General features: G+C 38.1%; 1 protein-coding gene across 1 annotated transcript; it reads right to left on the reverse strand.

Moving 5' to 3' along the window:
* Positions 1-639: 639 nt before the first annotated feature.
* On the reverse strand, positions 640-5,989 carry IL22 (interleukin 22). The gene is made up of 5 exons (XM_006859534.1): positions 5,807-5,989; positions 5,321-5,386; positions 5,050-5,193; positions 4,032-4,097; positions 640-717 (listed from the first exon to the last, which is right to left on the reverse strand). The coding sequence occupies exons 1-5, from the start codon at positions 5,987-5,989 to the stop codon at positions 640-642; spliced, it is 537 nt and encodes a 178-aa protein (XP_006859596.1).
* Between the last annotated feature and the right edge of the window lie 5,308 nt (positions 5,990-11,297).

An 11,297-nucleotide genomic window follows, 5' to 3' on the forward strand; every position in this document is an offset into this window, starting at 1 on the left:
TCGGAACCAATTCCACAAGACACAACCACCATCTCACTTACTTAGAGTGAAGAATAATATCATTTGTATGACTTTCTTGCCCCAGCTAGCAAATGGAAATCTTTAGATAAAGATGATTTTAAGAGAAAAAAAAAAAAAATCACAGAACTACAAGATTTAGGAAATCAAAGTATTTATTGAGGTCATAAAACATATACCTCCATAATTATTGTCATAAATATTAATAATAATCTTTAAATCAAGTAGCAATATAAGATATTTCCATAAATAAGTTCAAATTAATAAAATGGTTTAAATAAAATACATAATTATAATAATTAATTAATTAATAAATATATGATATTTGTTAGGGAAGCTATCTTTTTTGCAAAAATAGACAACTGCTTAAAAACTAAAATATTTTCTGTGTATAAGATACAAACTACAATTAAATACTATCAGTAAATCTCTTTATGCTTGAAATATAGACAAAAGTGATATTGTGTTCTTTTTAAGCTAAGCAAGGGTTCATTTAGAATCCACCCATGATGGTGAAATTTGATGTTCCATTTTTCTTTCAGCTAAAAATAAAAGCGTGAATCTTATTGTTATTTCTAACAGGCAAGAAGGTTAACGATTCCTCTTCCAGCTTTGCTCTGGTCAGACACAGGCATTTTTCAGGAAGGTGAACAGCAAACCCACTTCTCCAATTGCTTTAATCTCTCCACTCTCTCCAAGCTGTAGAATAAGAACACAAAAGCGTTTGAGCATTTGCACCGTGTTTTGCAAAGAAGAACAAATTAAAGTGAGGTGGTGTCATTAGGTTGCTAGAGACACAAATCAAGTTGTAGCCTTTTGAAAAACACAATAATAAAAACACCCATTTAGTAAAGAGTATAACATGACTTGTCAAAGACCGTAAAACCATGGCTATTGGAAGTTAGCGGGTACCAGCAGGCATCATTTCAACTGTACCTCACATTAATGAGGCTGCTTAAAACCCAGGCAGAGGGTTGCCCACCCCTTTCCTAACCCAAGCAAGCATATCAAAGTTACACTGAGACTTGGGTTCATTAATGACTTGCCCTGCATCATGGTCCCAAAACACTCTATGAAATCTCAGCTCAGACAACCTAAATCAAAACCATACAACTTCAGCCTTATCTGTTCTCATCTTCTTGACAAACGAAAAAAGGTGTCACTTTTATAGGAAAAGTACCAAATAAGCCCTTTCCATTTGCTTTAATTAAAAGAGAGTCAGATATAGGTCTTAACATTGAGTCTTTTTCTCTTTCAAACAGTACACAGATGAGACTATCAAAGTCAAGCTCAAAGTCTCCTCTACTAAACTTCATCTAGTAAATGTGTGCTAGAGTAGTTCAAGAACAAAATCGTAAGCCATCATTGTCCCCTCTACTCTGTTCTCCTTTCTGCTCCTCCTTTCTTTCACGACCCTACTTTTGCATGCTTCCTTTGACATTATGAAACAGGATTTTTTTTTAATATTTCAAAGACTTTCAAGACTATAGAGAATTTTTAAACTCACCTAGCCCTACCTTCATACCCTTTTATCTCCAGTGACATGAGGACTAATATCTCTCACTTCAGACAGCTCTGACCAGTTTTTAATCCTAATGAGCTTTCTCCAGGAGCCCTGGTGGCTCAGTGGCTTAAAGCATATGACTGCTAACCCAAACATCAGCATTTCAAACCCACCAGCTGACCAGGGCAGAAAGATAAGTCAGTCTGCTCCTAGTTGCAGCCTTGGAAACCCTAGGGAGCAGTTCCATGTTGTCCTCTATGTTGCTATGATCAGAGTCAACTCGATGGTAGTGGGTTTGGGTTTGGGTTTGGGGGTTTATTGTTGTTGTGAAGTGCCATCGAGTTGGTTACGACCCATAATGACCCTGTATAGGGTTTCCAAGGAGCAGCTGGTGAGCTTGAACCACCGACCTTGCAGTTCAAATGACTTTGCAGTCTGGCGCATTCGCTTACAGCATCACACCAGGACTCCATTTGGGGTTTGGGGGTAGTTTTCTCTAAATAACTTTCTCTCTTTCTGGGGCCACAGGGGGGAAAAAGCACAGGCTTCTACATAACCAATATGAAACTTGATTCTTTCTGAGATTTGATTAAAGGTTTAAAAACTTGTTTCCCCATACAAAGCACCATTAAATGTCTCACTTCTCTTTTATAAAGACAATACAATAAGCTGTTATCAGTATATTTTTAAACACAAAAATATGAAACACTCCCTGGCTATATAGCATGCTAATATTCAGCCCTCTGTATCTAAGGAGCAGGTTTGTAACCAGAAAATTGCTCCTTATAATGAAAAACTTCAAAACCTTAAATTATGAAAGGAAGAAATAATTATGTTCATTAAATTATGTTGTTGTTGTTGTTGTTAAGTGCTATTGAGTTGGTTCTGACCCATAGCGACCCTGTACAGTGTTTCCAAGGCTATAAATCTTTACGGGAGCAGAAAGCCTCATCTTTCTCCTGCGGAGCAGCTGGTAGTTTCGAACTGCTGACCTTAAGGTTCGCATCCTGATTCGTAACCACTAAGGTACCAGAGCTCATTAAATTATACTTGGAAAAAATTAATATACTCATAGATATATTACATATATAAAGACTTAAAATGGAAGAAAATGAGATTAAATTAGGTGCTGAAAATTCCACCAATTAGAACCTTTGTGTTTCTAATATTTCTGAGAGTTTAAACTACACTGGTTTGCAAGAGCATCCCTTTCTTGGCTACTTATCATTCCTCAGAATCCCAGGATGGTGCAAACCATTAGTACTCTTAAATGAAAAGGTAGGGGTTCATATCCACCCAGCAGCACATTAGAAAAAAGACCCGGAGATATACTTCTGAAAAATCATTCAGTGAAAAATCTATGGAGCACAGTTCTGCTCTAACATACACTTGGGATCTCCATGAATTAGGATCACCTAGAGAGCTCTGGTAGCGTAGTGGTTACGAATCGGGCTGTGAACCTAAAGGTCAGCGGTTCGAAACTACCAGTCGCTCCGTGGGAGAAAGATGAGGCTTTCTACTCCCGTAAGGATTTACACCCTCGGAAACCCTGTACAGGGTCGCTATGGGTCGGAACCGACTCGACGGCACTTAACATACATACATACAGAGAGCAACTGGTTTAAACATTCCTCTGTTTTTTGCGTGGGTCACAATAGATCATCTGGGTCTTCTAGTGTTGTTTCTGATCCCCAACTAGACCACCTGAGAATATCATTCTCTATGAAAACCTGCACTGGTCCATGAGAGGGAGATTCTCACTATGGATTTGTTGAGGGAAGGAGGTAGAAAACTAGAAAGAGGAAAAAGAGAGAAGTAATAAATTCCAATTTGGATTTTCTTTTCACTAAAATAAATCAACCTTTGCTAATGTTTTCACTTTATTTGAAATTGTAAAAAAAAAAAAAAAAAAAAAATTCTGAGTCTAAAAATTAGTTTTTATGAACTAAAATTGATATCTGCTAGATATTACATTAAGAAAATCTATTTCAGTCATTACAGAAATTTTCCTTATGTGCAAATCCAGCCATTTTTTAATTGTTGTTTAAGCTTCTGTCTCCAAATTTAAGTTATCTAATTAAGGTCTTCAAACACTTCAAAATAAATTTGCCCCAAGCACTTTCCTACTTTTAAACAAATTTTTCTCATATTACGTGAGTCAATAGGAAACTGACATTTCCCTAAGAACTGATAATACTAAGACAACATATTTCTGCTTGGTCTAGAATTCAAGAGACCTGCATTCTATTCCTGGTTCTGCCACTAGTCATCTCAAGATGATGGGGTAATGACTACATGACTTAAGTTTCCAGAAAGTTCTAGAATTCTATCATTTGCAAATTTTAGAAGTTGGTGTATACATATATAGACATATCTACATACATTTGCACCTAAACAATCAACCTGCTAGTAGAATCAAATAGAAGTCACAGAGTAGAAAAAAGAAAGAAAAGACAGACAACATGTCTCTCCAATTTAACAACTTAGCATTAATAGTTATCGGTAGTACCTTTTTCACTGTGTCTGCCAGTGTTTGCACTTTGCTCCGAATATGCTGACCATCACCCTGAATATGCTGTAAAATGAAAGCAAGAGAACTATTTCAATGTGGTCATACTGAAGCTTACTTACTGAACCTCGGCCTTCCTATCTGAGGCACTTTACAATGCACTTGGAATTAAAAGCTCTTAGTAATATTGCCCGCAGTGACCTAGATTTCCAGAGTGACCTAGATTTCTGGAGCTCTTTAATTCCCTTAGACATCAAAATCCAGTCACTTCCTTTACATGGGACCTCTCTTCAATTGTAGGAAAACCTACTGAGGTTTCAATTTGTGGAAAAGTTGAGTGGTTTCTATGCAAATTCTCTAAGGAATAAAGCACAAATTGTACCTCATCAAAAATATGTCCTCAGAACCAGAAAAGTACATAAACATCATTGATGAACAGTAGGTTGCCCATTCCAATCAAAACCTGTCTCATGGTGTAACTTGTTCAGAAGCATCCAGTTCACACACCTCTAACCCTGTCACTTCCCATGACATCAAAAAGGACAGCAGTCTCCATACACTCACTCTGAACATTAAACATCCACTTTCTTCTTTTTTACTTTCCTTTTCTTTCTCATCCCCTCCTCCAACAGCTTTAACTCAGTGAGTCCATTTCTTCTTCTAGGTTGTTTACTTTAAAGCCCCCAATAACTTCCTCATCACACATGACCTGAGTTGCTAATTTCTAGTGACAATAAATTTTTTCTGAATTTGTAATTTTTGGTCTCATTCACCACACCATAAATTCAAAATGTGACTCAATTAAAGCAAAAACAAACAAACACTGTCTTATTCCAAACTACTCTTGGCAAGAGTGTTGCTGAGGAACCGCTTACTGCCAGCATCCTGGGAATAGAGGGGCTAAAGAAGGAGGAAGGGAAAAGTAGAAGTTAAGGCAGGGAAGGGGGCCTTAAATGGAAGGAGAGAAGGAAGGAAAGCAGCTAAGAGTGGGTGAGCTTATGCTGGGAGAAGAACTTACGCATCGGCTTAGATTGCTGCTGAGTCTGCTCAGGAAAGATATCACCTCCTTCATATACGGCTGAAATCTATCAGGTTGGGGAAGCAGCACTTCTTCAAGGATGAAATTCAGCACCTGCTTCATCAGATAGCAGTGCTCACTTGTCTACAAAGCCCAAGTAAAACAGTGGTGATCACAATTGGCAGACATCCTTAGAACACCCACACCATCATCACCACCCTTCAAATAACCGCAGCTGGCACCAAATCCTGCTGATGTTGACTAGGCTTACATGGACTCCATGGAACAGTTGAAGATCAATGAGGCAAACATCAGTGTTGTTATCTGCCAAACTAGCCTGGAAAAGAAGAAACAGCCAAGTACATGGACATTGAGGAGACAGAAGAAAAGTCTGTGAGTACCCCAGCCCCTCTCTCCAGATCAATTCCAGGAAGTCTAAACAACCAATTCAGGTATATGTATGAGTTTAATTGAATGTATTAAAGAATAAAGGGGAAAAGAAATCCTTAGATGGACTACCAAATGGCTCATTTTTGGATAAACCTCAATGTTATATATTCTAAAGGCCAAAATGGAAGTTCTTCTGGTAAAACCAGTTCTCCAAAGAGTCTATAAAGGTAGACAGAAAACTATCTGTGGTCTTCCAGTAGGGACAAGTGTTGAGTGTCTGAAGACTTTAGAAATACTATGAAAAAAATGATATGAAGTATTTAGGCTTCAAGTAAATAAAATGGGAAAGCGAATTTGAGAGGAGTACCTCCTTTGCCAGCATGAAGGTATAGTTGGTGAAATAGGGCTGCTGGAAGTCGTCTTTGCTGAGCCTGCAGTGGGAACTGATGGGCGCAGCTGCCCCTCCCTGCACCCACAGAGCAATGAGCAGCAGGCAGCTGGCCAGGGTCCCCATCAGGGAAGCACTCACAGACTTCTGCCGGACAGACATCGTAGACAACTCAAACTTGAGCGACTGGAGGTTAGGGGAGAAGAACCTAGTACCGTGAGAACAAAAGATAGAAATAACATAAGGAAAAAAATTAGTCAAGAAGTATCAAACCAAACAAACCCAATATACCAAGTTTGCTGAAACATTTACCTGTTTCAACAACTCTTCTTGTGATGTGAATGGTGAAAGTTGCTGCTTTTATAGCCCCCAGGACACTAATTTGTGTGTGTGTATGAAAAATATGACATCAGCAATAATCTAATTTCCAGTATTGTGTTCTGAGAACTACCTAACCACCACAGGAGCCCACAAAGCTACGTCTTCTATTCTTCCCACTTTAAGATGCAAGTGTTTCCCTAAAACGTCACCATGAGGACCCAAAGGATGCTCTCACAGATAAATCCCAGAAATTTTCTAAACTCTACATAGTTTTTCAAAGAAAAAAACTTGCCTCGTCTTCATAGATTCTCGATTCAGCATAATAGTCTTTGATCTCCTAGAGTAACTGAGTAAGCATTTTGGTAACAGACTCATGTTCCTGCCAGTTTCTTAGCTCATGAGAGGTGATCAGAAATAAGGAACCCATGTCTTACATGCTCTACTTTAAAGCAGTAACAATTTGGAGTTAAGTCCATTAAAAATAATTATATCTCAACTATTGCAGCATGCTTAATCCTAGCAAAGTCTTACATTTAAAAAATAACAGAGTTGTCTAAACACTGCTTTCTTCCCATTTGGGGACCTACTCTTTAGCAATTATAGTAATTACAATATATACAAATATATCTTAAAATTTTACTCCTTGAATTATAATCAATATCAATTTAAATTTAGAAATTAAAATGCTGAGCACCATGCAAACATTTTTCATGGAAAAACATTATAGATTCAACAGATACGAACTTACTTCGAAATTTTAAGTGTGCTTATGCAAAGCAACATACAAGTTAAGTTTCCAAATCACATTTTCAAACAATCTTATGTTTTTATTACACATATGGATTTCTGAAGAAGACAGTCAAGCAATATAAGGGGTAAAAATTGACTTTAAATTATTAAAAGCATATTAAACTCTAAATGACACCTAAAAGCAAGATGGGAAAGGGAGGCAAATTTTAGATAAGTCTTCTGATTATAATGTGACAAATGAGAAATGAAAAAAGCTAAAGTCATTTAGTGGAGTTGACTGTGAGAACAGACATCCAGACAGGGCTCACCACCCTGTCCAAGATCATCTTATCCTAACTTACTAAACTTACTCATTTTCTTTCCACAACTGTTTATTCATTATCAGAGGTACTTTTCAGTAAATGGGCAATATTCTTTCAAAATATAACTCATCTATTTCTAGGGGAGGGACTATGAATTAGTGTAAATTAGTTTAATCAGATGTTTCTCCTCATAACTAGTTAAGGTCAGGAGTGCTGGGGAATTGGGAGAAGGGAAGTAAATAATTGTAGAATCCTGAGAATTTTGTGAGTTGGTACAAACCCAGGTGAAGTGCTTCAGTGAAGGGTTAGGATGATATGAGGAAACAACATTTGGGGAATTGGCCTTAGGAAAAGAAGCAAAAGGGAAGATTGGAGAGAGTGAATAAAAACCTGTTTATTACAAATGTTTGGGGCAAATCATGAACCTAAATAACGATGAGAAACTTCCTTATGCAATTTGCTATTATTACATGAGATACAGCCATTTTTAAAGAGCTCTGGTAGCGTAGTGGTTACGAATCAGACTGCTAACCTCACAGTCAGCAGTTCGAAACCACCAGCTAGCTGTTCATGGGAGAAAGATGAGGCTTTCTGCTCCCATAAAGATTTACAGCCTCGGAAACCCTGTACAGGATTGCTATGAGTCAGAACTGACTCCATGGCACATAACAACAACATAGCCATTTTTGTCCAAAAGTCTGAATACTAATTGTACCCCGGAGAATGCCTGTCATGTAGAAGGCAAGAATAAAAATTCACTAAATGCATGAAAAGGAGCCCTGGTGGCATAGTGGGTTAAGCACCTGGTTGCTAACCAAAAGAAAGGTCAATAGTTGGAACCCCCTTGTCCTTCTACAAGAGAAAGGCAAGACTGCCTGCCCCTTTAAAGATTTATGGCCTCAGAAATCCTAGGGAGAATTCTACTCTGTTCTATACAGTCACTGTGAGTCTAACTCTATGGCTGTGTGTTTAGAGATTCATGAGCAAAACTACGTTGACAGGCACTTGAAAACCCACAACAGGAAAAGTATTCTTTTGAAAGGTCCATCTCCCTAAGATAAATAGGACTTTTATTCGTTTCTTAGGTGAAACGGTCTAAATTTCCCATGCTCCTCAGTCCAAGATACAGCTGACTATTCCACACAAGACTCGTGTGTGTGTGTGCATGTGTGGGTCCATGCATGTGTGTGCTTGTTTCAGTCCTCACTTTCATTATTCTGCTTCCTTCCCCACCAAACACCCATCCCTTCCATAGCTCTGATACATTTTATCTATATTACTGAATGTTTGCATCCTTGTAAAACATTCAGTTTTATTTAGTGTGTGTAATTTTATTTTGTGGGAGAGTTCTCTCTTTTTTTTTTTTTTTTCATTCAAGACTATGGTCTTGTGATCTATCCAGGTTGTTGCATGCAGCTCATATGTCCAATGTGGCATCCCACTGTGTGTTCCCACTACATTCTACTTATTCATCACTCCAGTGATAGAAACTTAAATTGCCTCCAATTGTCTACTTTACAGACTTTGCAGCAATCTCTTCCGACCCCTTATAATGATCGTTTGTGAGAATATTTTAGAACAGCTACTCAGGAATAGGTTCCCTTCATCATAGGGATAAATATATTTACTTTTGTTGAATATTGCCACATTACTCTCCAGAAAGACAGCATTCATCTTTTCTCTCTTATCAGTGAGTAAAGGTTTCTGTTTCCTTACATCTCCACCCATATCAGTATTAGACAACTTTCTATTTTTTCCAGTTCTTGGAGGTTTAAGTGGTATCTTGATTGCAGTTTTAATTTACATTTTTCTTCATACACTTGAAGTCACTTGTGGCTTTTATAAATTGACTATTACACATCAGCTGCCCATTTTTCTATTGAACTTTGATCTTTTTATTGTTGATTTGTAAGAGTTCCATGTGTATTCTAGATAGTGCTCCATCTTTGGCTCCCAATTTGTCTTCTATTTATTATCTGTTGAACAGACAACTTAACTTGGATGTAAGTTAAGATATTATTTTTCCTTATATGGTTTGAACTTTTCAAGACTTTAAGATCACAAAGATATTCTAGCTTTTCTTCTCTTTACTTTGTGGGTTTTCACTTTCACAATCAGGTCTTTAATGCATTGTTGCATAAGATGGTAGTGGTGGGGGTGGTGTGCCGTGGAGTCAGTTCTGACTCATAGCGACCCTGCATAAGGTTTCCGAGGCTATAAATCTGTACGGGAGCAGAGAGGCTCATCTTTCTCCCATAGAATGACTGGTAGTTTCACACTGTTGACCTTGAAGTTAGCAGCCCTATTCGTAATCACTATACTACCAGAGTGCTGGCAGGTAGAAAATCCAGGTTTATTTTTCTCTACGTAAAAGTGCATTCACTTCCTAAGAAAGTGCCGCGAACTGGGTGGTTTATACGAACAGAAATTGATTGTCTGTAGTCTACTACTGCAAACTCAGATTGTTGGCAGAGCTATATACTCGCCAAAAATCCTAAGAGGAGATTTCTCTTCTCTTACAGTTTCTGGGAGCCTGAGATCACAGTTTAATTTAAAATGGACAGCTGATGTGTAATAGTCAATTTGTAAAAGCCACAAGTGACTTCAAGTGTATGAAGAAAAATGTAAATTAAAACTACAATCGAGATACCACTTAAACCTCCAAGAACTGGAAAAAGTAGAAAGTTGTCTAATACTGATATGGGTGGAGATGTAAGGAAACAGAAACTTTACTCACTGATAAGAGAGAAAAGATGAATGCTGTCTTTCTGGAGAGTAATGTGGCAATATTCAACAAAAGTAAATATATTTATCCCTACGATGAAGGGAACCTATTCCTGAGTAGCTGTTCTAAAAGTATTCTCACAAACGATCATTATAAGGGGTCGGAAGAGATTGCTGCAAAGTCTGTAAAGTAGACAATTGGAGGCAATTTAAGTTCCCATCATTGGAGTCATGAATAAGTAGAATGTAGCATAATTATACTGTCACATGACTGCCTTCTCTCTGTTTCTGGTCATCTTTTATAAGAGACTGATTCAGATTAGATTAGAGCCCACCTTACTCTGGTATGCCCTAATTTAAACTTAATTGCTTTTCAAAGACCCTATTTTCAACCAAAGTCATGTTCATAGGCTTTAGGGCTCAAGACATCAACCATCTATCTGGAGGACATGTTACATGCACAACAGTGAGCCAGCTTCCCGGCACAAATTTTGTTGTTTTGTTAAGTGGAATCAAGTCAGTTCCAACTCATAGTAACCCTGTATAGGGTTTCTGAGGAGCCACTGACCTTGCTGTTCAAACTGACCTTGCAGTCCAGTGCATTATCCCACCGTGACACACCAGCACAGACTGGTGGTGGTGGTTATGTGACATGGAGTCAGTTCCAACTCACAGAGACCCTGCATAGGGGTTCCAAGGCTGTAAAGTGAGTCCTTTATCATTGTGGATAGCAACCAAATTAAATCTAAATCCTCAATTGTCACTTCTCTGTTCAGTTCGGATACCAGCTGCCCATGCATCATTTCTTTCTCTGACCCTAACTACCAAAAACTAGAACAAGTATCACAAGTTAAAAGGATAACATCCTTCAAGCTGCTAAATAGGCAGATGCCAGTCACACCATTTAGAAAACTAGAGGACAACCTCACTTTGGATCAGCTGGCTAATAAGTCAGGAGTTCCCTCTACCCCTTCAGGATATCTAGCCCCCATCACTTCTGATCTGTTTGCTCCTATTTCTTCCAGTTTTATCATTAGATGAAATGAATCAGAAATCACAGAAAGCATTATATTTAGGATTGTTGTTGTTAAGTGCTGTCGAGTCAGATTTGACCCATAGCAACCCTGTATAGGGTTTCCAAGAAACGACTGGTGTGCTTGAACTGATGACCTTGTGGTTCAAATCAACTTTGCAGTCTAGTGCATTAACTCACAGCACCACACCAGGCCTCCTATACTTTGGATTACAGCTTTATAATAAAGGAAGTGGCATCAGTATAAAGGAAAGGCACAAACAGAGAAGTCTGGGAAGATTCCCAATGCAAACCTTCATTTTCCAAAGAGATTATATCACCCTCCCAGGAGCAGATGTTT

This window comes from Chrysochloris asiatica, unplaced genomic scaffold, assembly GCF_000296735.1.
Source record: "Chrysochloris asiatica unplaced genomic scaffold, ChrAsi1.0 scaffold00033, whole genome shotgun sequence".
Taxonomy (NCBI): Eukaryota; Metazoa; Chordata; class Mammalia; order Afrosoricida; family Chrysochloridae; genus Chrysochloris; species Chrysochloris asiatica.